Raw genomic sequence first — 27,668 nt, forward strand, 5'->3', positions numbered from 1 at the left:
CCCGTCCCCCCGGCAGCGCGGCCCGGGCCCTGCCGTCCCGCCGCTCTAGTCCCGGGCGCCCGCACGGCGGCAAGGTCGCGGCGTGCGGCTCCTCATCACCCGGGAGTAGCGGGACTCTGTTCCCGGGGCATGGAAAGCGTCCGCGGCCACTGACTTGATTAAAATATCTAGATTCAAAGCGTTTCAGGACGGAAGAGAAAGGAATTACAAGTTATTTTTATTACTGTGCTATTTTAACTACTATTGTATATACCATAAAAAGCCATTACTAATGACTTTTTATTAATTATTTTTTTCATTACAATAGCAATTTGCAATAATGTATCACCCCACCACACCTTCCATTTTATGAGTTAAAAAAGAAGGGCAGGATAACAGTCTGCGTAAACCCAGAATTAAGGGCCAAGCCATTAATTCTCTCTCCACCTAAGTTTGCATGTTAAATTGCACATTCTGTGTCAGTAATGAAATTGTGTAAGTAATGAACCATATGTTTAAAGTTAGCAATGTTTTTAAGTATTTAAGCTGTGTTTTAAGACAGTCTGTGCCTCTTTACTATTATACAAAGAATAAATGAAATATATTTTAAAATTAAGCACTATTTTTCCTATTATTCTCAGGCCTACATTTACATGTGGAGGAGTTGTATCTGGAGAGTCAGGGTTTATTGGGAGTGAAGGATTTCCTGGAGTCTACCCTCCAAACAGCAAATGTACTTGGAAAATCACAGTAAGAATTTTTAATATCACAAAATCAGTGCTGAAGACAATGAGGACCTATTTGTTGTTAATGCCAGTGTTTTATATGGGATAACATAAGTGCAATAATGAACTCAGTAACTCTGAGCAGCTCAACTATCTGGAGCTTTTTAGGGTTACCGTAATGTGATAATAGTGGCTGAAATAGAACTGACCTTGCCTAATGTTAGAAACAAGTTTTCATTGACTTCCATAGATGCACTTCTAATTGTTTTAAATTAACTCACTTGAAAGCAAACTTCTACCCTTCCAGTCACTGCAGAAAGCAGTAGTTAGACCAAAATGGATTAAAGTAAAGCTTTGAGGTGTAGATGGTGAAAAGCAAAATTTGTTGGCAAGAAGATGTAGAAAAAGTTTCAAACAAAACCAAAACATTCAGGCAAGTTTGCTTGTAGTGTGCTAGTAACAGTGTTCTGCCAGCCAGGACATCTGGAGTATGTCATACAGCAAGCTGACAGAGCAATAGCAAAAGTGTTGTTACGTTTATAAATGAGCACGTAAAAGCATATGGTACGATTGATATTCTGATGCTGAAACGAGACTGTAAGGCAGAGACATTGTATTCATGGACAGCAAATGCCATTAAAGATCTAAGACTTTTCCTCACATCTGCACAAATGAAGCCCTCCAAAATAGCCCACCAAATTTCCTCTCCATTTTTTTAGGCACAGTTCACTAACTCCCATGACATTCAGGCCTAGAATATGGGCTTTACAGTAAAAAAGAAGTATAAGAAAGCATACAAAAATAAATTAGTCTGTGTATTGATGGGATCACTGAAGACAGCTTCCATTCGAAGGCTGCCTTACAGGCGAGGTGTTGGCAGTGGAATAGGGTGTCACAGGATGATTGTGTCTTGCTACTATAGAGATGCTGATGCAAAGCAGGAGACATTGATCTGTTTATAGTGTTCACTTAAAATGACTCTGGTACCAAACAGGTGCTGTAATTTTAATCTTTTTATCAGAAGGATACAAGTGAAGCTGTAACAGTTGCTTTCTGCACCTTTATGTTGCACTATTATTGGGGTGAAGTTAGAGATTACCTTTAATCTGTGACTGATGTTATCCAGAAGAGTATGATGTGAAATACAATGTACGCTCTTAAATAAACTTGCTTCCTGCCGTTGAGGGAGTGAGATTACAGCAATTAGTGTGACCCACTTTACAGTCTAAAGAGCAGAAGCAAATTGCATTCGGAATCATACACACATGCCTTAAATAAACAACTCTAAAGTTAGTTTACAATTGCAATTTAGTACTTAATCTTCAGAAGTTCAAAACTGAATCTGGAGGGAAATAGTAATTTTGATTATAACACCATAAAATTTTTACCATTAAAAAATTTGGATTACAAATGGAAGCAGCACTGAAGAAGCATGTACTGAAGCGTGCCATGGATCTGCCCTTCGTCAGGGGGGTAGAGGGAGAAGGGCACGGTTTTGATTTTAAAAGTCTATACAGTGGGGTTTCATTGCAGAATTAAGGTGGCTGTTGCCAACAAGATGCGAGCATCCAGGTTAGCCTGAACATTGTGAGAAGCATTATGACAAAGCTGTAGCAGATCTGTCTGCACCCAGGCCTTACTGACCATGGGAGAGCCTTGATGGCTTCTGGCATTTCATGATCATCCTGACTCCCACTGTTCTGCTGTGCTGCTGCTTACTCCTGCTCTTTGACTGCTGCATGCCTACTCTCTGTAGCTCAGCCAAAGCCAGAGAAGGGCTGCACAGCTGTGGTAGTGCAGGCTTTCTTCTGCCCACACCTCATTTAACCCCTATTAGACAATACTGTTCACTAAGCCAAGCTGAATTTTTTACCCCATCAACTGTGTAGAACACCCTGTCTTTTGGATGCACAGGAAGGATGCAGGCAAGGCAAGGGCTACAAAACTTTCAAGACTAAGCCTGCACCCCCTTTAAAAAGAGGATGATTCGCCAAACTGAGGGAAAGTGGTACACTCAAGGGGCTGGTTAGCCTGAATACAAGCAACAAAATCCTTCCACCAGGTACTGCTGAGGCTCAGAGTAGCTTGCCATAGCACCTAAGTAAGAAAGCCACTTACACTGTCATGAAGATGTATGCTGTAGTTACTGTTAGGCTTCTTCATTTAGCATCTGATCTTAGAAAGTGACTAAGACTTTTTGCCTGGCCATTTTAGCCAAGGGCTGTGAACACCTTCCTGAAAACACTCTGCCTAATGCAGGATCTGACAAGTCTGCAAGACTGGAAGAGACATTGATTCACTTTGTGTCTGGGTCACGAGAAGCACAAAGCTGTTTTCTCAACTACAGGATCTCATCATCTATAGAAGAAAAACACAGAGAGGCAGAGTGAAAGCAAATTCATTTTTTAGAAGAAAATAGGTTTAGAAAACATTATAGGTAATACAGATAAAGCAATGTAGCATTCAGGTATCAGCTGACAGCTTTCCAACTGGTTTGCTAAAGCTAGAAGAGTCTCTCTAACTCAATTATGGTTCTGTTATTTCAAGAGACTGGGACTTTTTCAGCTGGCTAAGGAAAACAGCTTCTCTATTCTAAGAGCTCTAAGAAGTGTTCAGCACATGCTTGTGGTTATATTACAACCTTGGCAGACTAAGCAGCAGCTTTTAGCTGGCTTTGCTAAGAAGTCATTTGTACAGCTATTTCCTTTCCTATAGTAACATATATAGCTTTATCTAAAATATGTCATATACATTTACTTTAATACTTTGTAATCCTTCTTGGCCATCACCTCACATAAATGTGTCACACAGTCCAAGAATCTAGACTGCTGTCCTGTGTTTTTCTGGCAGACTGTGTAGTTCCCATAAAACTCTAACAACTTTATGTGCAACAATAATACTGAAGACTGTCAGAGTTATGTAAGGTTATATTTTTATAAGTTCAGGAGCTGTGTTCCAGCAGGTTTGCTGACAATAAGCAAGGTTTGAAAAATTTACTTCTCAGGGGAGTTGGGAATCTGCCCTGGGGAAGTGAAATATTTTAAATAATTTTCTCCACGTTTTTAGCATTCATTTTCCCGTATCATGTGAAACTGCCCTTCCAGTAGAGAACAGATTTTTACACATGGCTGTATTGCCAGAAAAGAAATAGCTGAACAGAATCTAATGCCTTTGTCAGAGAGAGCTATCTAATACGAAATTTTAAAAAAGTTGTCCCTTTGTGGCTGGAGAGGATGGAGCTAGAGAATGAGTGACTAGGCAGGAACTGTGGTTCTTCCCAGTATGTAACTCCAAAAATCTTTCACATTCATTCTCAGTAGAGAGAAATCATGTTTGGATTGCAGGTAGTTGATGTATTTTTCAAGTCTACCTAGGACTGCTATGGTAAAACATACAATCAGCATTTTGATATTAAAAATACACCAAACTATATTAAACCTATATATAATATAGGTTTAAAAATAGGTAAAATAATTTCTCAGAAAGTTGGCATTTAAGGATTCCCCCCCCCCCCCCCCCAGAAACATGAAGACACAATGACGAAGAGGGCCTTGTGTTTAGTCAGAACAACAACAGAAAAACATCTTAACTTCTTTAAATGTAAGTGAACTTTGATTAACATTATATGAAATACTTGCAAGGAAAGATAACCAAAAAAATCTAGGGACCTTATTTTGTGGTGAGTTGTATACACAAAATAATCATGACATTTTGAAGAGGTTAATAATCTACATGGATGATTTTAAGGAATTATGCTCTAGAAAAACTCCTCCTAAAAATTCAGGGAGTGCTATTTTCCTTTAGCCTTCAGGAGCAGTAAGGCATCTTCACGTTTAGCATCATAATTTCTTACCCTAAAGAAGTTTGTAGAGTTAATATAAGGGAAGCAGAGGGCAAGTGTGGGTCAGTTACCCTCTGTGTGACAAGGAGAGGCAGAAGCTAAAGTGCCAGTGTCATTGAAAGATACCATAAAACAGAAAAATAAGGCACACCCTGCAGGGCAAGCATCACATATTCTTCCTTTGACCCTTCCCTCTTTTTTTTTTTTTTTTTTTTTTCTTCCTCTGAGGTATCCCATCGTCTTACTGCATCAGGCTCAGATGTGGTTCAGAGTAAACAATATTGAGTCATGCTGGCCTTTGCTTTCTCCCCTGTGTTTCTCATGGAGCAATATTTTAAATGTCCTAGGATAAACACTGGCAGATTTTAGCACATTAGTTTTCAACATTCAAAAAAAAAGGGCAATTGTTTTACAAGTGTTGTTTTGCAAAGATGCTGTACTTAGGGTGGGATGATTCCTTGGGAGTAGCTGCAAACTGGCGCGGCTACTGCCAGAATGTGGAACCACCATCCTCTGCACTCTTGAATGTCATCTGGCCAGACCACAAACTTTTAATTGATTTAATATGCTGGAACAAATTTGTTATTTTTGTAAATAGTGACAAATATTATTTTAATAAGCAATGACTATCTTATAAAGTAATGGCAGTAAGTAGTGACTGTCATTAAGGGCCCCAGTTCACACATTTCTGTAAAGTACTTATCTCTCCAAATTCAGCTGAATGTGAGCAAGGATTATTCTGAAAACTGAACGATGGAGTAGGGTCCTTGTTAAACATTCATGACCATGTGGCTGAGTTTTTCCTACACATTTTCTTACAAACTGTCATGAAACATATGTAGAAACTCAATGTATCTATGGGGAACAGTGGACTAAGATCAAGTAGACTGAACTAATAGAAGCTAGAGAGATTAAATCTATAATGAAATATAATTGGATAAGGTAATGTAGCATAGTATAACACAGAGGTGGAAAGAGGAGAAGGAAGCATACAACACTGCACAGATTTACTTATACTATGAAACAGAAAACCCAAGACTTGAGTGAATGGTGCCTAGCAGTTAGGAATCTGGCTGCTTTGCCAGCGTCCTCTCCCTCATGAGCACAGCTCAGCCCTACCTCATTCCCCATGTCCCACCTGGGGCAGGATGAGAGAGCAGAATAGCCAGGGGTAAGACTTGAGTGCCTTGAGGCTGGTGCGAGCAGAGCACCGCTGGTTTAACGTGGTCACGGACAAAGGCTGTCAGTGAGCACCCATCAGCTTTATTAAGGGATAACCAGTTGCCTAAATCTGAAGGCATTTCTACAAGAACATCAAAAAGACCTTTTCTTAGTCCAGGATCAGACACCTCACACATTTCAACTTCCTTCTTCAAACTCTGTGTGGGAGGAGGTATCTTCAAAGAAGCAATTCAAGCTGAGAAAATAGGGGGAAATCTCATAAGTACTGACAGAACTTTAATCTACTATGATAGAGCAACTTCTGCTCAACTTTCAGAAACAGTGGAAGGAAAAGGGGAAATTCTTAAAGATAAGTAAGTTGCAGCAAAGCTGCAAGACACTGTAGCAGAAAAATGTTGGATAATCTTAGCTGTAGGCATAACAGTTCAGTCTGGTTTAAATCATGATAACCTCTAAAGGTCACCTCATTTGGATCCTGTTGTACCAGTTGTACAAATTTACAAATAATGAGTCTTCCACCCCAAAAGAGCATATATTATTTTACATATGTATTTCTGGAAGAAAGACTGTTCTAATTTAACTGCCTAAACCTGACTTTATCTGACTAACTTTACAGCCAGCGCTTTTGAACTGATTTGTCTGGTCACATAGAGTTAGTAGTGTGACCATAAACAACATTCAGATCTTCTGACAGGAATACCAGATTCCTTTTAGCTCTTTTTCTGTTAAAATGACCATGTCTTAATGCTTCTTAGTGATTCAGACTAGAAGACAAATGAATGCAGTAATAAGAGATCTAGTTATGAGAACAGTGATTCAAGGAGTCACTCTTGCTTTCACAGAGTATCTTAAAATATGACCATGTGTGTGTATTGGCCTTACGCTGACTAAATATACATGCGGGTTATTTTCTGATACCAGCTATAGGGCTTGCCCACTTCAGCAGTGTGAGTTTTAAAGCTAACATCTGGCTTTAATGTTTTCTAAAATATAGTCATTGTGCTTTGGAATTTCTGGGTAAGATTAGATGAGTTTTGTGGTTTTGATGTAGTAGTAGTAGTAGTGATGTACGTCGGCACAGGGGAACTGAATGCATTTTTGGGAGAACTTTGAACATAAGGAAAATACTCTGAAACCAGCAACAGGAACTACGTGGGGCTCATCAGCCAGTGTGTATGTGGTCCCTAGGAAAACAGCTCATGCAAAAGTCCGTCCTGCTGCAGGATCAGTAGCAGCACTAGACATAAAAGCAGCCACATGAATGAGCAACCTTAACACAGCTGCAGCACATTTTTCACTACATAGAGAGTTGCTGCCTGTATTGGTGTCTCCTGTGGGTTAAGTGGTCACTTCCATCTATAGCACTGGCATCTATACCTGACAAGGCATTTTTAACTGTTGAAATTCACAACATGAAAACACTGACAATTTCATGTAGGAACAGTTTAGCTGTAGTTTATCTCAAACTGGTGTTTTAAAATGAGTCACTGTTAAGGAAGGCAAAAATTCATGAACTCTTAAATGTGGACTTACTGTAGATATATTAAGTATGTGTTATATATTTAAAGCAGAAAATAATAGCAGTGTCTCAGAACAGCTGCAATCATTTTAATAGGTAACCACTCTATAGGGCTATGAATTGAATGCAGATAATTACACTCTGCCTGTCTAGGGTCTCTCTATACTTTAAAATACTGTTTCCCTTCTTTCTGCCCTGCTAAATAGCATTGAGTGCTTTGTTAGAATAGTTTTCACTTTGCAGTATGCTGCTTATTCTCTTAAAAGCTTGCAACTCTATCCCAGGAAATGTTCTCCTCCTTGTAAACTATTATGCTCTCTTAATTTACATCCTTCTCAGTACTCTTACCTCTTTTGCAATGTCTGCAGATGCAGACATGTAAGAAGATTTGCTATCTTATGTTTCCTCAGATGTTTCAGAAAACAATATTCTTTTCTGCACTGAGGACACTCACTAACAGTTCTTTTGAACTCTCTGTTTATAGTTTTACGTATTCTTTCCAAATGTAACTCACTCACTGCAGCCTTCAAGCTAAGTGTACCCACTCCAATAACTACTATGGTTGTACAGCATTAGCCATAAAGTTTCCCATTTTATTTATAAATGTAAAAGTCGTGTGTCAGTAAATAAAAAAATCCTTCAAACTATGAGACTCTTATGACACAAATCAGAAAGATAACGAGACCATGTCATTTGCTCAAAATTGTAAATTGCTAGTTGCATATTTTTTTAAAAGCCATATTCATCTCAGCCTCCTCACCTTACCTGGTGACAGGGAGCTACATGGTTGATTGCATACTTTCAGCAGAAAATAAGAAAAACATGCCAAGCTGAACTGGGTGTGATGGTATATTATCAACCATGAGAGTCTGGGTAGACAATGCTGTGGATCAGGAAGAAGATAATGGCAACAGAGAAGTTTTTTTATGATGGGTAAAATGTGATTTTAAAAGGCACTCCGCCTGGAGTATGGTTGACACAAAGCTTACCTGGCGAGAAGTGAAGGATGTGAAAATACTTATGCAAATAGTGGGATCAGATACATATGTGGTGTCAGTTACACTTAAAGATACATCTCTTCCTCCCTCCCTCTCTCTGCAGGTCCCAGAAGGAAAAGTGGTGGTTCTTTCTTTTAGATATTTAGACCTGGAAAGTGACAACTTGTGCCGATATGATTTTGTGGATATATACAACGGCCATGCCAATGGACAACGCATCGGCAGGTTCTGTGGTACTGTGAAGCCAGGTGCCCTTGTATCCAACAGCAATAAAATGTTGGTGCAGATGACTTCAGACGCTAATACTGCTGGAAGTGGATTCATTGCGAAGTTTTCTGCAGCAGAACCACATGAAAGAGGTAATTAACAATTATGTATGTGCTGAAGACAAATATAACTGTATAACTCTACAGAGAGCCACATTAATGCTTAAAAAGATGCAATGCCAGAGATATTAGGGATTGTGCTGTTCAGTGTATTCCTCAATTATCCTGTTTGGCAATAGTCGTTAATCAAAGTGGCAAAGAGGAGGGTTAACTATTGTAAGAGTTGTGGAAGAACTGCACCTAGTAGCAATACGGTAATAGCTAGTCAATCAAATGGCAGATGAAATTTAATATAGGTAAATGTTACAAATAAGGGGAAAACACCCTAACTTTATGTACAGTACAATGGGCTCTGAATTTACTCTTACTGCTTAGGAATAAGATTTTATGTTTAAGATAGATTATTTATGAAAACAATAGTTAAGCATCAGTGCAGTGCTCAATAGGTATCAAAAAAACTCCAGAAACAACATTTTTTTGAAAGGGAATAAAGACCAGAAAAAAACAACAAAAAATTATGCCACTATAGATCCATAAACATCTTGAATAGCATGTGCCATTCTGATGTTCCCATCCCAGAACAGGGTATAATAAAACTATCAGAAGGAGATACAACAAGTATGATAGAGTTAAGGAGTATCTTCTACACAAAGACCAGATGCATAGCACAGACCTCTTCGTGCTGGAAAAGAGAATGCCAAGGGGAGCATAGGAGAGGTCTCTAAAGTCATGACCAGTATGGAGAAAGTGAACGGGCACCACAGTCACTGTCTCTTCTAATACAAAAACCAGATGAGCAAGTAGCTGCAAAGGAAAGGAGAGGGTGACTTCTCTCAGCGAGCTGTTAAGTGGTGGAGCGTTGTGCCAGGGGACATTGTCGTTTGTCAATTCCTACACTGGTTTAAAAACAATCAGAAAACCATATAAAAGAAAAATTTGTTAGTAATTATGTAACATAAAAGCATTGCCTTGTGCTTGGGAAGACCATGAACTTCGAGAGGCTGAGAGGTTACAGGGAGGTGGTATTGCCCTGCTGAGTGACTTTTCCAAGGCTTTTGCTATTAGCATGATACCAGACTAGATAGGTTGTTGGGCAGATGTAGTCCAGATGACAAGTAATTAATTAGTCCTTCCAGTTGTATTGGTAACTTTTTGAAAGATACGTTAAACAACTGTGCAGTGATAGAGTTAATTTAATAAAGAAGGATCATAATCATATTATAAATAAGGATTACATACCTGATGTAGCTTTGTAATTTGGTACTGGAAGGAGGAGGTGTGGAGGAAAAAGCCCCTCTCCGTTGTGGGCTCTCCACAGGCTGCAGTTCCTTTGGGAATAATGCCCGTCAGCCCCGGCACAGCTGCCCCGCGGCTGCAGGGGTGGCTGCTCCAGCTCCTGCATCCCCTCTGCCCACCCTGCTGTTTGCAGAAACGTTCCTTACTCTTTTCTTTTTAACCTCCTCTTCATCTACGCCTGGCATTTTCTGCTCTTCATTAAATATGTTTTCCCAGAGGTGCCAGCAGCTGAGCTGACGGGCTCAGCCACATCCTGTGGTGGGGCCGTGGCGGAGGGGGCCGGGACTGACTGGGATGGCCGTGTCTCCCTCAGGAGGCCCCTGCACCAACACAGGTGACACAGGTGCAGGGCGCGGGTCACCGCCTCCCTGTTGCACTCCGGTCAGCACGGTGTGCTGTACTTGCAGGGGATCAGTACTGCGGGGGGCGACTGGAGAAGCCCTCGGGGTCCTTCCAGACGCCCAACTGGCCGGAGCGAGACTACCCAGCGGGAGTGACCTGCTCCTGGCACATCGTCGCCCCAAAGAACCAGGTAAGGTGCTGCCATGGCCCAGCAGGTGCATCTGCACCAGGTGAGATGCTGCGGCACAGCAACCGTGGCCGGCAAGGACTAACAACTCATCAACTCCCTGCTCATGCCACACACTGCCTGCCTTGCACGGAAACAATAAAAATGCTCCCTGGCTGAAATGTAAGGCTGGGCAGGTGCAAGGAGTGCGGGCGCACCCACGCCCCAGGGATACCCACCTTCCTCTCACGTATTGCCTGGCTCCCTCTGGTAACTCCCATGCTTTCTCAACATTGTAGGTCCTCTTCTGTGCATGGATACCTTCCCCTAAATTAAACTTTTTTAAGCATTTGTGACTGATGAAGCTTTTGAAACAGATTATTTTGTTAATTAACAAAAGATCATGCAAATGAAGTTAGGACAGGTGATCATCTCAGGACCAAACACGATGATGACCAATGCTAGATTTAAGTCTAACAACATTTATAGCATTTTTGGTGTTGCTGCAGTTTGTTATTGAGGTACCCAGGCAGAGCTGATGGAATTCATTAAAAGCAGAAATTATTTTATTCTGTTTACAGTACAGGGACTATAACTGGATGTGTCCTGTGCAGAGATTTTCAATTTACATTTCATAAAGTTTGGTTTATTTCATATGAAGGCTTCATCCCATAACGTGCTTGCTTAATTAGCCAGATGCTGTCAGAGCATATGTTACCACTTCATTAGGACCTGAAGAGATGTGACAGCAGACCAAGAAAATCCATTTGCCACCATTTGCCGCACATGGCAAACACAAATGTGTTCCCTATGCTGCAGGGCTACTCTCAATCCTAGCTTTTCTGGTTGTTGCTGAGCCATCTGCTCTGTATCTTGGCAGGAAGTCTACAATGACTGAATGTTTTGGGCACCAAGCATGTTTGGTAGGTTGCTTTTCTTAACCATATCCAGCTTTTTTAATTCCTGTACATGCAAAGACAACTTTCCTCTTAATCTTCTGCTCATGACCATAATCCTCCAAATAAAAAAAAGCCACCCTAGATAAATATATTCTTCAGATCTTTCATACTTCTCCATTTACCAAGATATTTTCTTCCTTGAACTGAAGCGGTATGTCAGCTTAGTCTTTCCTGTACTACTCTTTAATCCACATCCCTTGCTTGCTAGATACAGGTCATTTAACAATCCTATAGATAGGCAGTGATTTTTAAAACCTTATCTGTAAACTGCAGATTACAGTGGTTCTTTCCAAATATCTCTAGATAAGCTAAAAACTTTTCCTAAGCTTGTGGAGAAGATTTAAGAAAGGCTATATAAGCATAAAAATAAGGGTGTTATATCCTGTGCCTTTTGAAGATCCTGTTCCATAAATCCACAAGTTTCTGAATATATATTTTTCATGTACTGCAATAGTGGTTATTTGCATGCAAATTAGGCAGAATTTTGACAGTTACAAAAGCCATTTTTGAGGAAGTAGTGAATAAGCATCGTTCTTCAAGTGCACATGAAAAGCTGTTCACTCTTCTTTTTGCCAAAGTTCAGGTGCTGTTGTCTCTACTTCCCTTTCACAAGCATGTGGGCAATAAACAAGGCACACTTTTGCTCCTAACACAAACCAATTCTTCATTTATTACAGAAGATGGAGGAGCTCCTCACGATGGGGAAGAGTTTCTATTCTATCTATGAAATACTTCTTTATTAGTGCAAAATGCACTTATGAACAATAGTAAAGTAGATGTTATGGCCTGCATTTTTGCCTGCTGTGGAAAAATTTAACATTTCTGCTTCCAGTTGCATTACTTATTTCTATACCATCTTTTCTGATTACAAGCATATTATTCAGATGGGTACTTCTATTTAAAGTGCATTTTTTCCATCATGATAAGGTTTTTGAAACAAGCCTGTTACTCATCTCTGAAACCAAGTCTCCCTAGGTTACTCATACTTTATGGGAAACAAAATGATGCCTTACACATCTGAGTAGTGGAAAAGCATATCCAGGCAAAACTAAGACATCAGGTGATAACAGGCTATCATTACTATGAATATAGAACAAGATCATTTTTACTATGTCAGTAAATCAAATAAAGTGTATGTACAAATCACTCCTTTTCCTTTGTACAGTCTTAAAAGATTTAATAACATCTTTGTTTGAGACAGATCTTTAAAGAGAAATCCTCCATATCTAAAGTCAACACAATTCAGTGTTGTCATTCAAGCCTCTTTTGTGCTATTTAAGGGAAGGTGGTTTAGATATTGTTGTGCTTCATATAAAGAAGCATTCTAAATGCACATATTACCTCTGTTTCAATCATGCAGTTATGTTGTGTTTTCCTTCCTTGCTACACACAGCTGACAATCATATCACAGGACTTAGTTTCAGCGTAGTAAATTCCATTTCTGTTTCCTTGTCCATTGTTTTTCTTTCTTAATTAGAAAAGTCCATAAATAGAAGTCATATTGGAGAAAATAGCATCAGTACTGGAAATACCATAATAGTTCTCACTTATGACTCGTAAAGCCACAAAATTTGTGGAAATCGTGTATGGAAACACAATTCCTTTAACTTTCTTCTGGTTTTAGTCTTACTATTAGTATTTTTTTTCTATTGGTACTTTTGTTTCTGACCTTTATTTCTGCATCAAGTAAACACAGCACTGGCAACTGAAGTGATTCAAACCCTGCTCTTAATGAAGTCAGTGAAATGGCTCTTACCAACGTTGCCCTTGCTTTTTCCTTAGCACATCTTGACTGATACAATGACTCTAAAAGCCCCTTTTCTGTGGTTTAGATTTGTTACAGTTACTTTAAAAACAACAACACCTAACACTTACTATCTTGCTTTCAAGCACTAGTAAAAATAACTTTATTAGAAGTTACTTGCATATATTTGAGAACAAAACCTTTTTTTATAGACATTACAGTCATATGTTAACATTTGTTGGACAGGAGTCATGTGAATTAAAATACTTTACTCCACAATTAAGTGGATTAAGGACTTTATGGAACAAAAAAATGAATTAGTACTTCATATGAAGAGGTCACTATAAGAAGCACTAAAAAATTCAACATATCAAAACCTTAATGAGTTATTTACACTTTCCCTGCAGCTAATAGAGTTAAAGTTCGAGAAGTTTGATGTGGAGAGAGACAACTACTGCAGATATGACTATGTTGCAGTGTTTAATGGTGGGGAAATCAATGATGCTAAAAGAATTGGGAAGTACTGCGGAGACAGCCCACCAGCGTAAGTAGCTCTCTTGAATTACGAGCTTCACTACCACTATGTGTCATTTTGCTAACAATTCTGTACTGGGCTTCTGAAAGAATTTTTTATTTTTTTTTTTTTTTTTTAATTAAATATGACTTTTCATACCTCTAACCATGCTTCTAGAAGTTGCTTAGTATCTCATCTCTCCGGAGGTTTTCCCTTTCTCTCTCCCTCCATGACCAGCCCTGGTTCCAGCCCATGTTCTCTCCTGTCCCTCAAGCCTCATTAGAGCACTGCCTAATAACACCAATACTAATGCTACTGATACTGGTATAATACCAATATTAATTGTAGTGAAACAATATCACTTAATATGTATGTTTTCATTATAGATACTGAAGTACAGGGATCCAGCTGAACTCACTAGCCCCTTGGCTCGTTACTCTCTTTACCCAACTCATTTTCCCCTCACCCTTCTGCTGGTTCCCTGGCTGCTCTTGCATCGCTGCTCGCGGTGTCTCCCATCTGTGCCAAGTCTCTCATGGCACAGACAGCTTTCCTGCGCATGCTGGGTAGCACATCAGGCTTTCACCAGCTTTGCTACCAAATTGCTGTCCCCAAACCCCCTCAACATTCCCCCACAACTCACCAATCCTCAAAAAAACAACCCAACCCCCCAAGGCACCCACCCCCAGAAAATACCCTCAACCCAGCCAATGGCACAGTAATCAATCAGGTCTAGCAGTAGAGGATCATAATTATTAAAAAAAAAAAAAAAAAAAAAAAGCGCCATGGGGGAGTGTGACTAGACACGTCTCAGAAGTGGCAGCTAGTTTGATTCCCAGGAGCAACTAATTGTGGTACGGGGTGGAGGATGTGCAGGCCTCAGTCTTTCTAAGCATAGCTGGCTAGACTGAGCTTTACTGTGAGGTTTTTTTGTGTTTTTTGTTTGGTTGGGTTTATTTAATGTTACGTAGTATACCCTCAGGACTGGAGGGGAGGCAGACGTTCTGTAGGGCTTTTTTAAAGAAATCTTTTTAAAGATTTTTTCTTCTCCATATAGAAGCTGTGCAATAGCATGACAGTGCTAGAAATAGAGTAAGTTTAGGCCTACAGAAGTCTATTAGAAATTTGGCAAGAATTTAATTAAAGGTAGGGCTGCAACTCAGATACATTAACTTCAGTTTCCTTCAACCAATTTAGCCTTTTGGTCTTGAGTTACACTTTTATTCTTCCTTTTTTTTTTTTTTTTCCCCCCAATTTGAAACTTTCTATGTAAAGACATTTCTTATGTAAAGACATTTCTTTTCAGGCTCCTTTCTTGTAGTAAAGTTAAAAAAGCTCCTCTATGAAAAGATCCTGATAACAGAGAGCCTGATGGGTTAAGATTGTCCTTTAAGTGCTAGGTAATCCAGGCCACTAAAATGATGCAAGAGGCTAAATTCTAGCTGTAGTTACATACATAATCACTTCCTTGTTTTCAAGAAAAACTTCATGAGCAAAAGTAGACTATCTTTCCATATTGTCTCCAACCCAAAGGCTGTGAGATGGAGGGAGATTCTGCAAGGCAGAGTTAGGATTGAATCCTCAAGGCAAGGAGGTAAAATAGAAATCTTGGGTATTCACCTCTGACAAATGACATTCAGAATTTTTCCATTTTTGCCTCATGTATACATTCATAGCAAAGTGACTTCATACTTTATACCTGGAAACTAGGATGAACGGTTGCCCTGTGGTGCTGTGGCACTTGGAATGACTGCAGATGGACTGAATGGGTCTCCAAATGGCTGATAGGTTTCTTTGTCCTGAATGTTGTAAGCGTCTGTATATATTAGATAACATCATCTGAAGTAAAAACACCCTACCAAAAGGAATTCTATTGCAAACACTCCTCTTTCATCAGACAGAATTAAAAAAGCAACCAGCAGATGATAGACGTTAGTTACATTACTTAATATTTTATCACCAGGTAGACAGGTGATAGCATTGATGAGCATAGCATGAGAACCAACTTGTGACAGGAGATCCATCCCTTACAACTCAACTGTTACTGCAGAACAGTAAGGTATTTACCTTCAAGCTACTGTAAAAAAACCCATACCCTAACAGAATCCATCATTAGAAACACTTAACTAGTGATCCGTACAAATACCTTCCGTTCCTGCCACGGGTGTTTTGTTGTGCACAAGTTTGTTCCAAAGCACCGGAGGAAATAGACTTGCTTCCTAATTGAACAGAGTTTAAGCCAAAAACATGATTAGAGTCTAGTTTGACTCACTGTATATGTAAGTTGTGACATTTCAGATCTTTTCCAACTGAGGTAAGAACTTAACTCCACATGATCTTGTCCTTTCTTACTTCTCAGAAGGCATCAGTGAAGACCACACCTTACAATGAGGCTGGTGGTCTCCAGTCTCTGGGATTTAGCTGCCTCTTTCCAGTGAAAACCAAGCCCAGCTGTGCAAGTACTTTTTGCACTGTCAGGATCTGGTCTTGTCCGACAGGGCAGTGCAAAAGGAAGAAGTGCCAGTTAGCCAGTTGCTGAGAGGCAACCAGGAGTAGCTTCCTAACCACCTCTCAGCTGTGGCTCGGCATCTATCCCCACGGCATGTCAAAGCTGTAAATTGGTCTGCCAAACCCTACTGGGTTTCAAAATATAGACATTTTAGTATGGACTTTGTGTAACAGGCAAATAAGGGCAGAATACTGGGCTCAGACTCAGGCCACATAGCTTAGAGATGAGATTTCCTGACACAGAATGTTAGAAGTGTCCTGAAAGCCAATTTTAGAATAGCACCGCTTCCTAACCAGAGATCCAGTACAGAGCTTGAACACAGCCATTTTCCCTTGCAGAGTTGTATATAAGCAGCTTATATATCCAGTAAAAGGAGGAAAGTACAGCTCGTGGGGATTTTTCACTAGCTCTGAAGAATTCTCATCATTATTTATCAGCTGGGTTCAGAAAAACAGTAAGGACAAGACCAGTGTTGTAAAAGAACCAGAAATCATGGTGTTTAAACTGAATCATGGAGCAAGCCTTCTATAAAAAGTATGTTATGTGTCTGACAGGGATTATGCAAGGTAGAGCTCATTAACCAGCAGATATAGATAATGTGATGTGGCCTTCTATAACAGAAACGGTATACATCAGAAGTATGAGTAAAGTGCATGCCTTAAACTCATTTGGTGGTTGCAGAGATGAATTCAGACCCAACTGCAGTCCAGGAACCATACAGTATAACCACATACCCGATTCCTAAAAACAATTACTATGATACATAATAATCACAATTTATTAGAAGTAGTAATTACTCAGAAAAGCCCTCTGCCTCTCAGACAAAACCCCCTTTTTAAAAAGACAGGATACACAGATTGGGTCAAATTTTTCAGATTTGGTGGTGTAGTCCTGGTGTTCAGGAGGCAGAACAAAACTCTTGGGCAGCTGATAATCAGTGCTCTCACCCACAGCCTGTGTCAATACTGCAGCAAGACAAGCACAATATGTGGAACTACTGTGGCATCTTGTAAATCTATAGAATTCCAGGTAACCAGGCACTTGCTTTTGGTTATGTCAGGCTCACCATCTGAGTAAACTGATTTCCAAATCACCTGCCAGAAAACGGAGATGATCACAAGTTTTTACTTCAAAGGCCTGATCAAGTGTTTTGAAGAACTGCTCAGGAACTGTCAGGCTTGCTGGAAAGAGACAACACAGTCACTTTAGTAACACTGCATCTGAAAACTGCTTTCTGTTTTCCTCTCTCCTCACCAAGATTTTTTGTTCCTATATTCATTTTTACTCCTGTTTCCAAAAACTGTGATGTTGCTTGAAAATTCGAGTTACTAATTACTAACGAATATTGAGACAAAGTCTGTGGAAAGCTCAAAAGAGTAAGAAGCGTTGCTCTGGCTAGACTTATATTCCATATGATTTTCTCTAACGGCAGTATTGAAGTCTCACTGCACTACATCCACATCCAGAGGCAGTCAGTGTCACAGTGACACATAAACTATGCAGTTTATGAACTGAAAACCAATACACTGAACAGCTCATGACATTTCAAATCCTAAGAAAATAACTCCATTAGCTCTTCAAGGCCTTGGTAATGAATATCCAATCATTGACAAAAATGGAGCCCACAGAAATAATAACCCAAAACATTTTATTTTTAGTGATTTTGTCAAAGATTTACAGAATCCAACACTGATTTAATTTTCTTAAGGCCCTCCAAATGTATGTTTTTCATTAAACAAAAGCAAGTTTTAAAAAAAACATTTTACCTCTGCTACGTACTGAGGATTTCTTCAATATATTTTTGCACTGCGTTAATCTAGCCCCTTTCATTCCATGGAGGTGAAGTCTGCAATGAACTCACATAGAAGAATTTAAAGATAACTCATACTGACATACCTTCAGGAATCAGAGGTTTAGATGATTCATCAGAATGAGTTTCCCACTCAAAACACCAGTGTCTGACACAACAGCAAACATGTATTTCAGTATTAGTCTGGGGGCAGATACTGCATTCAGACCAATAAAGTGAAGAGCGCTCTTGGTTTTGTTGTAAGAAAAATGATATTAATGCTTTTTGGTTTTGACATTCAAAAAAATTGAAATTTTTTTTTTTCCTATTTCAGGCCTATCCTGTCTGAGAGAAATGAGTTGCTCATTCAGTTTTTATCTGATTTAAGCTTAACAGCTGATGGTTTTATCGGCCATTATAAATTTAGACCAAAAAAGTTACCCACAACTACAGTTCCACCTACTACCACAACAGTCCCTGCTACCTCAAGTAAGTTTTACTGGCTTTATTTTATTTCTTAGAAAAATCAATTATTCCAGGACAAGGAGAGTGTTACTGAAAAAAATCTAATAGAAAGTGAATTAAAAATTACAGTTTTATGGTTTGTTACTACTTCAAATGCTGAGAGAATGAATTAAAATTAGTATACTCAAGGGAGTATCAATATACTTAAGGGAGAATCTACTTAACATTAAAAAAAAAAAAAAATCATCGATCTAGGTGAGAGTTCAGTGTAACAGTAACTCACTCCAGCTGAGACAATTTTCTGGTCTCTTCTCAATTTTTGACAGTTAACTAGCAAATTCCATAGAAGAATGGATGAGCAAAATTCTTTGGTATAAGAAGTCCTAAATCTTTCATGAAATAGTTTTATTTAAAGGAACTCTTTCTTCTATACAAGCTACTATGTAAAAATCTGACCATATTTTTCTTCATATAGTTATTAAGATCAAGCAAAATTTGTATGGAAGCCACCTGAGCCCTCTTCAGATTCTGTCAACATCCTGTCAATATGACACCCTCCTAGAAATATTTTTTAAAAATTCAGGGATTGGAACTTATTCAGAAATATGTTACACTAAAATTAAGTTTCTTTTAATATTTAAGACTAGGTAGCATATATGAAAGATCAGAGGAGGATTTCTCTGAAGATATTGCCAAAACTATTTCATTGCTGAGATACTGAAGGGATAAATTCTTACAACTTCTATAACCTGAATTAGGGGATTTAAGATACAGTTATAGCAAAAAAACCCAAATTATTTATGATGTTTTTGCAACACATAACCTGATTTGTACTTAAAATGCCTCAAAAGTCAGGGCAGCAGTGGCTTGTCAGCAGGAAACCAAGAAGCTGTGGTGCTTAAATACTGAAAATGAAAGGTATTTAAAATAGATGAAAATAAAACATTACAAAAATGAAATCATAATGACCTTTAAATTATTCTGATGTGACTGCTACTCTAATAATAAATAATTCAGCTCTTCTTCACTACAAAGCACTTCTTATCCAAGTTGTTAGTTCAAACACTTGGTCTCAGCTAATCCGGGCTGTCAGATACCTGCATTTGTGTTCAGGGTTTTGCCACTGAGGTTTGCTCTGTGAGCTGTTTGTGCACATGCAAAAGAGATGCACTTTACTAATTAATGCCAAATTAACTTTCATGGCAGTGTTAGAAAATAAAAACCATGTAAAGTCATCTGAGAGAGCACAACAAAGGGACGGTGTTCAAAAGGACTTGGCAGGCAGACAGAAGTAAGAAGTCCTTTGAATGTCTGATCAGTTGTGCATGGTGTAGGATTTCTGATCTTAAAAACAAACCGAAGCACACCAAACCTCTGATCCATCCTTTGCATTCAGAAGTGTCCACTTCAAATAGACTTAGCGTATTATCTTGCAAATCAGACCTGTTCACACTTGCACAGAACTCTAGGTATTAATAAAATATTTAACTTCAGTAGGCCCTTTCAGGAATTACTTCAGTCTTTATCTTACATAAAAATATTAGTGCCTGAAGAAACAACTAAATGCTACACAAGTAATGAAGATTAATCCAATACATATGGTTAAGTAATTGATTTTCTTATTTCATTGAGTCGTCATGCATTTGTCTGTCAATACGGCTACATGTAAAATGGTAGGCAACTAAACTTTCAATTCAGTTCTTCTCCAATTCATAGTTCTCTAAAATACCCTAATAGTCTGTACAAAACCAATAGTCAGTCTCTACTGACAAATCATAGTGATGTTAGTCACCAACCAAAATTTACTGAACTCAGAAGGCTGAGGGGACAAACAAGAATATTGCATGTTCCAGTTTTAAATGCATAATCCCAGTTTTAAATTTAGAAAAATCAGAGCACCTCTATACATTTTTGGCCAGCTATCATATTGGCATGCACCTTTGACTCATCTACCTGCTACATTTCTTATCTTCCTACTGCAAACACTGCATTGAAAGTTTCAAGGAACATGAAGTTATGGTGTATGTAGCACTGAGATAGGAGGTACTTGCAAGACTAGCAACTGACACTGTGAGACAGGAAAACTAATTAAATGGCATGGCACCCTGGCAAGCGCTAACTGTAATTTGAAACAATAACTTCAAAAATTGCCATTTAGTTTAAAGTTCTAGGAGCTGAATATAGTGTATTCTACATTGTATTCTACACAGAAGTCACTTTATAAAAAGCAACTCAGCATATAATTAAAAATAATTTTAGAAATACACTGGTAGGAAAGAACTATGCAGACACATCAAGGCAGCAGAAGCGATGCCAGTGGGAGTTCGACTCCTATGAGCACATAGATCTGATTGTAGGACTGAGGCTACATCATATATAATAGGGCTAGATATGCCTCTGAGGACTAGTAACTTGCTCTTCAGAACACTTTTCTTTGTGGGAGGCATTTAACTTTCTGAAGAGTCTCATTCAATACCAATTATATGAAGACTGGTGGGAAAAAAAAAAAAGAAAAGAACAAAACACAAAAATCAATGAAAAATATGGGGTGCAATTTTTACTCTTTGGATTTGAAAGGCAGTAGTATGCAGAACTTCTGATGGTCATAGCCATAACACTGAAGAGAAAGTCATTTTAATGCCATACAGTTGAATCTCAGAAACCTGGAAAATTGTAAAAAGAATTAATTCACTCAATTAAAAAGAAGTACAATTATAAAATACTGATTGGGAAATTAGTCAGAAGTTCTTTTACAGAGAGTATAGGCTGAATAAAACTTCTGCAAATGCTGAAAGTAAAAAACCTGCAAAGGTATTCTTCATAAATAATTTAGTTTTTCTTGGAAATTAGGGTTATGTAGGTGTTTGGGTTTTTTAAATCTGTCCGTCTCATTTCCATGTTTGCAATAATGATGAGCTCATTGACCAATTCCAAACAAATTTGAAAAGGAGATCAAAGCCTTAAAAATATTGCACCCTGACACATTATGTAGAAAGGGTTAGCTGAGTGAAGTACTGATGCTATTAACATCCACTCAAGGAGGAAAAAAACCAAAATGTACTCACTTGTTTATATAAAAGCATTCCATTTCAGAAGGAAAATGACAATTCTAAATATTAAATAGATACTTCAAACATTAAGATGTGTTTCAAAATATCAGTAAAAACTATACAGTACTATATGTCATGAAGCTACATGAAAAATTTAGAAAAAAAAAGTCAGGAATTTGAACTCTGATCTCTTCCATCACAGTACAGTAATTTCAGATGAAAGGCCACCTCCTCCCTTTGAAGTGTTACTGTCATATATTATGGTTTAAGTGTACTACTAGGGCTGTCTGGCAACAGGCAACAATATTGTTATATGTGTAAGATCACACTGCAATCAAATGTAAATTTTCCGTGACATCCTGTTCTATAAGGTCACTAGAACAGATATGTAGCTGAGACACACATTAAATGATGATGATTGGAGGAGGGCAGAGAAAAGGAATGTTGTTATGGTGGTGTTCATCCCTTGCAACACCAGACCTAGTTAATGTATACATCGGGATTATTAATCTTTCTTTCTTTTTTTTTTTTTTTTTTTTTTTTTAAAACTGCTCTGCATTTGTATCAAATACCTCACTTCCATTTCAATTTACTCCTTGCTCTTCAAAAAGCTGTGAAGCCTACAGCTGCCTTGTGCCAGCAAAAGTGTAAGAGGAGCGGGACTCTTGAAAGCAATTATTGTTCAAGCAACTTCGGTAAGGAAGCAAAATTTGTTTCTTTTTAATTATCCACTTGGTACTGTGTTTCTAGACTCATAGGAATTTTACCAGATGTAGTTCTGAGTTATCATTAAGATATAAGCTATATTTTTACACCATCTCATCTGTGTTCTGACATTACTATCTGTATTTTGCTCAATACATTCTTGGAGATATTCCAAAATAGGCACCACACGTATGTCTGAAACAAAGCTACTCTCCCAATCTGAAAAGCAAATGAGGATAGAAGACAACCTCCTACAGGAAAGCATTGATTCAATTACTGTACTGTCATCTCATTTGTCTGTAGCCAGCCAATACACATTTTATGCTCTACCTGCTGACTCTTCAGAATTCAATTTATAGACTTCTGAAACACTTTTAAGAGAAATTAGAAGGGTTGGAAGCTTGCAAGTACTGCTTTCCATACACAGATACAAACCACTCATGAAAAATGGTGTCTGCTGCATATTTGGATGGCATGGCTGATTTACTCAGTTATGTCTCAAGAGTATTCTCCCATATTAACACTGGAAGCTTTTTTAATGCCCTATGATATGCCTAAAATTTTGATGAGGCACCTTCCCCCCCACCCCGTTTTTTATTTGTTTGTTTTAACCTAACTCTCTCTATAGCTAATCCCATAAGATCTGAGGAAATCTGCTGTTCAGGAAGGTGGGGGCAGCTTTGCATCATTTTGCCAGAAAGAATTGAGGGCAGTGGCTGTACCCTAAAGCAGAATGGAGTCATTGCAGCATGACCCCTTACCACTCTTGACCACCAGCCTGTTTTAATTGGCAACCAGTGTAGGCTGGCCCAAGACCAAAAGAAGCAGGTAGGAAAAAAAGAAGTGTCTCTTACTGACCACACCTCAGCTCTTGCAGTTGATGGTAAATGACACTACATAAAACTTGTTCTTTTTCCTCTAGCATCAGGGTAATAAATCACATTCTTCTCTCTCAGCTTTTTTCAAATACTAGAATTTTTCAGTTTTTTCCATGGCAGGACAAAGAGTAAAAATATTTTCTATGCTACTGTGAATGCAAGAGTATCATAAGGTAAGAGCAAGAAGTGTGGTCTTTATAGAATATGATTTATTCTATTTGCCAACAAAAAAAATATTATTACAATTTACCATTCCTTTATGATAAATAAAGATGGCCTACTAGTTAAACTAGTCATCCTAGGAAAAAATAGTATCTTTATTTTCATACTGAGAGGTCTTTAGGAGATATAATGGTCTAATCTGTAGTCTAAATTTACCTAAAATCAGCAAATTCGTATCAGTACCAGGCCTCAGACAGATCAAAATCTAGCTCCTAGGACACTGTTACTCACTGTTACTCCCCTGTTACTCATTTGATTGTCAGAGAGCTGGGAATTCAGTTTTTGGCTAGAACATTTTCAATTCAACTTCTCCATCATTTTAAAATTAGTTGCAGGAGAACTGGACTTGCAAGAGACTGATACACTCTAGGAACAGTTTTTTATTTGGTGCTACCAAAATTTGTCAGTAGTGAGTTATCTATTACAGGTGATACCCACATTTTTAGTAATTGTTTCCAGTATTGTTTGTTTTCTTATTATGGAGATGCCTCAAAATCTATGTCTAAAAAGTAATAAAAATATATCAAATGTATCAAATGTTTTTTCTTCCAGTAATAACTGGAACTGTGATCACAACAATAACACGGGCTGGCAGTCTGCATGCAACAATATCCATCATTAATGTATATAAGGAGGGAAATTTAGCAATTCAACAAGCTGGCAAGAGTATGAGTGCCAAGATTATTGTTGTATGTAAGCAGTGTCCTCTCATCAGAAGAGGTAAGTACACAAAAATAACTGCTTTGTGTGTTTATAAAAGACAACGGTTTTGAAAAACTGCAATTTGAAATATGATCACAAAAATCAGTAAAGTTACAATGTTTCTATAATCAGCAATTAATATTATAATCAATTTAAGATAAAAATTACTAGTTATCCAGGATTTTATTGCATTTTTCCGTTTTACTTATAAAGGATTAAATTCACTTAGATCACAGGAATTTGAAAAACTACTTTTTTTTTTTTTTTTTTTTTTTTTAGATTTTGGTTTTACGTTTATGTATTTTGGAGCTAATTTTCAGACACAGTTATTTAAAAGGGAAAACCAGCAGGCTATAGCTAGAAGAGTAGTATGTCACAGCAAATGACAAAAAAAATCTACGTTTCCCTGTTGCTTCTCTCCTGTACATATTTGCACCTTTATTGTAGATATACAAATAGTATTAAGCCCACTCTATATCTGCAAACAGCCAGCATTTCTATAGCTCTCTTAAAGTATTACGCAGAGATCAACCACGATAATTTCCAGTTAAACGTAATAAGGGCTCTACCTACCTGGTGTTTTAAGAAATACTGAGACTATTTTTCTTTGAAGCAACTAAATGAAAAATAAAACAGTTTTCGGCTCTGCCTCCTGAGTAAACAGGTAGAACAGGAGAATGTAAATGGAAGCGTAGCAAGAAACAGTCAAAGTAATTTAATAAGCATCAAAAATCCCATGATAACATTCAGGATACTACTGATATTTAAGCATATTAATTAAAAGTGGGCAGTAGCAAAGTGAAAAATCCTTGTCAGAAACTAAATTTTGTTTTTACGTCAGTTCTCTGGAAACTAGACATCTGTCTGGGAGACGTAATAATATCCTCGGTGGAACAAATTGTCTCCTTTTAGGCAGACCACTGGCTCCAAACCACACACTTCTGTTTCTCATCCTAAATCTCCATGAATTATTTAACAGCCATTACTTATCTCAACTTTTCTGCTTATACCCCTATAATACCACTCCTTCCAGCCTTGCAAACCCCCAACCCTTTTAAGCCATAAAAATACACAAATCCATCCAATTTCTCCAAAGCCAGAGCTTATCACACAGAAAGTCCACCTTGCTTGCCTGACTGCCTTTCTATATATCTAGAAAATGTTTATGTCTTTGGGTGAGCAAAAGGGAATGAAAAGACTTAAGTGCATTATCCCTTAAGTGCATTATCCTACAAGCTGAGCAAATGAGAAAATGCGCAAAATGAATGAGACACGTGCCATTTTGGGTGTTAGAAGTGAAGTTATTCAGTGTTTATACTGCATTTCTAAAGTCTTTCAGACTCACCTGGCAGTCTACATTTAATATCTCCTATATATTTAATTATATAGTAGATACTAAGCTATAGATCTACTTGATTTTCACATAACTGTACTTTACTGTGTAACGAGCGTGGCATAAATGGGTAAGGAAGTATATGCTTTAGGTAGGAAGGCAGGCATTGGTAACAGTTGAAATGAATAGAGACCATAGATAAGGAACTATACTTATCAAATCACATCCCGGATTCCTGTCTTATAATATCATGCTTTCCCTTGTAGGTTTAAACTACATCATCATGGGCCAAGTAGAAGATGACGGTAGAGGCAAAGTCTTTCCCAACAGCTTTGTCATGAGTTTTAAGACTAAGAACTCAAAGATCCTAAATGCCTTGAAAAACAAAACCTGTTAAAACTAAACTCTGCAGCTGCATTCTATCATCTCTTTTGAAAAATTTTCGTATAGTGTTGTCATGAAGATACAACTGACTGTCAACACTAAGACCATGCTCACCCTTTCTTCCCTCCCACCCACCTAAGCACACCCTGGCACAAAGTGGTATCCATTACATGTACAAGAGAACAGATCCTCCTATGTCTTAAAGCCGAAGATCTGCAGCACAGCCATCTGATCTCAAACATACCAAATTCCAATTACTCGGAAGCTGTTAATTTATAGTCGTCCAACTTTTTAAGGAGTTTTGTATGTAAAATAAGAATTCTAAGTGCAATATTTATAGTAACTCATTTTAACTTAGCTTTTTCTCTAAAGTTGTTTTATTACATGGATTTCTGCATTATTATCTGTGCTTAATAAAATATTTTAAGATTAAATAATACACCAACTAGTTATTCATTATGTATAAGACTGGGACAGACTAAACATATTCTTTTTTGATCATTTACATGCTTTTGATGGTTTGGGTTTTGCACAGTATGACAGACACTACACTTCCTTGCTGATTTTCCTTCCATTGAAGTCACTGAATCATTGATTTGAATAGGAACTGGATTTACTCTTCAAAGAATTAGACAACAGTAAAACAGCACCATGCTTTTCTCTACTGATGACTATAATCTAGTTAGCAAATGTCACTATTAAGTTCTTTAAGGTAATGAGGGAGGAGGAAGGTAGAAATTAATTAAGTGGCAGTAAGGTACACATGCAGATAAATTTTTTCTGTATTGTTAAAGGACAATACAGCAATGCTCAGTCTGGCACCAGCAATGTAAACAGCTTATCTAATTTATTTCATTCCTACATGCAAAAGGATGAACAAATACTTCCTTTGAGAATAAGGGAAGGAATGGACTGGAAGCAGTTAGACAATAATGTTAAGAGATCTTTGTCAGGTCTGTTGCATACAGTTATTTGTTACTCTGAAAATGAAAGACTGTAACCGCCAAAAATGGAGGAATAGAAACAGTTTGTAGGTAAAGAATACTGAAAAGTTGAAGAATATTGTGATCAAAAGCAGGTAGGAAATACATGCTTTTCAAACTTGCGCAAAACTTGAATACCAATGACGTGGATGGGACAGAATCTAAGATTCCTTTAAATAGTTGTTTTCCTTGTACATAAATACCGTATCAGAGTTCTTTTGATGTAACCATGGGCACGAAACTGTAATGAAATACACAGTCCCTACTGGAAGTACTCATTGCTTATTTCAGTAGCAGAATGTGCAACTGAATTCTACTACCTAGCTACTACCATTCTTCTTCAATTATTGATTCTCATATGTAATGCCAAGAGGTACAGTGCAACTCAGCAGCATCTGTTCTAGAGACCTAACGGGTAGCTAGGCAGGAGACAAAGGACTCGGAGGGATGAACAAAGGTACAAAGAGACTGTGCTGGCAGCTCACATCAAACAGCTCAGTGCTGGAACCACACTTTACAGATTGCTAGGCCTTTGTCTTACTGACTAAATCAAATGGCACTTCTCTATGGAACTGAGAGCAACATTTGTTTGCAAAGCAGACATATTTTTGTAGTTTTACAATTTTTAAATTGCAATTTTAATTTTCTAGTATTGATTCCTATGCAGATTAAGAGGCTTTATGCATGGTACTCCGCATTTCTCAGCAGCAGCTTGGGAAGAAGCAATGTGGAAATCATGCTTGGAACTGTCTTGAACTACAATAATCTATTTTTATTTATGATGACATGACCATCTGTCATGCAGCTTTTTTCAGTGAGGCAGGAAGAGTCTAGCAGCCTGCTCCTCATCTCCCAAATGGTAGGTAAGGAAAGCTCCTGCCTGCTCATCTCAACACTCCCTTTAGACCATTTTTTTTCCCAAATCAAAGCACTGACAGCAGTAGCCCTGCAACACTGAACAGAATACAGGACTTAAAAGAAACAGGGAGCAGTGCCAGTTTTCTCAAGTAAGAATTGGTTATAAAACACAGGTAACAACTATTACAAATTTTTAAAA

The 27,668-nt window shown here is 38.1% G+C and overlaps 1 protein-coding gene across 1 annotated transcript in view; it reads left to right on the forward strand.

Annotated features, from left to right (window-relative positions):
* Nucleotides 1-26,055, forward strand: part of PCOLCE2 (procollagen C-endopeptidase enhancer 2) — a 27,092-nt gene extending 1,037 nt beyond the window's left edge. The window contains exons 3-10 of the mRNA XM_026854995.1: nt 621-729; nt 8,348-8,603; nt 10,274-10,398; nt 13,485-13,621; nt 18,224-18,378; nt 22,016-22,099; nt 23,762-23,929; nt 25,511-26,055. Coding sequence (XP_026710796.1) covers nt 621-729; nt 8,348-8,603; nt 10,274-10,398; nt 13,485-13,621; nt 18,224-18,378; nt 22,016-22,099; nt 23,762-23,929; nt 25,511-25,641 — 1,165 coding nt within the window. The 3' untranslated portion in view covers nt 25,642-26,055. The remainder of the gene's footprint in view (nt 1-620; nt 730-8,347; nt 8,604-10,273; nt 10,399-13,484; nt 13,622-18,223; nt 18,379-22,015; nt 22,100-23,761; nt 23,930-25,510) is intronic.
* The last annotated feature ends 1,613 nt before the right edge of the window (nt 26,056-27,668 follow it).

This window comes from Athene cunicularia, assembly GCF_003259725.1.
Source record: "Athene cunicularia isolate RWA chromosome 9 unlocalized genomic scaffold, athCun1 chr9_part1, whole genome shotgun sequence".
NCBI lineage: Eukaryota > Metazoa > Chordata > Aves > Strigiformes > Strigidae > Athene > Athene cunicularia.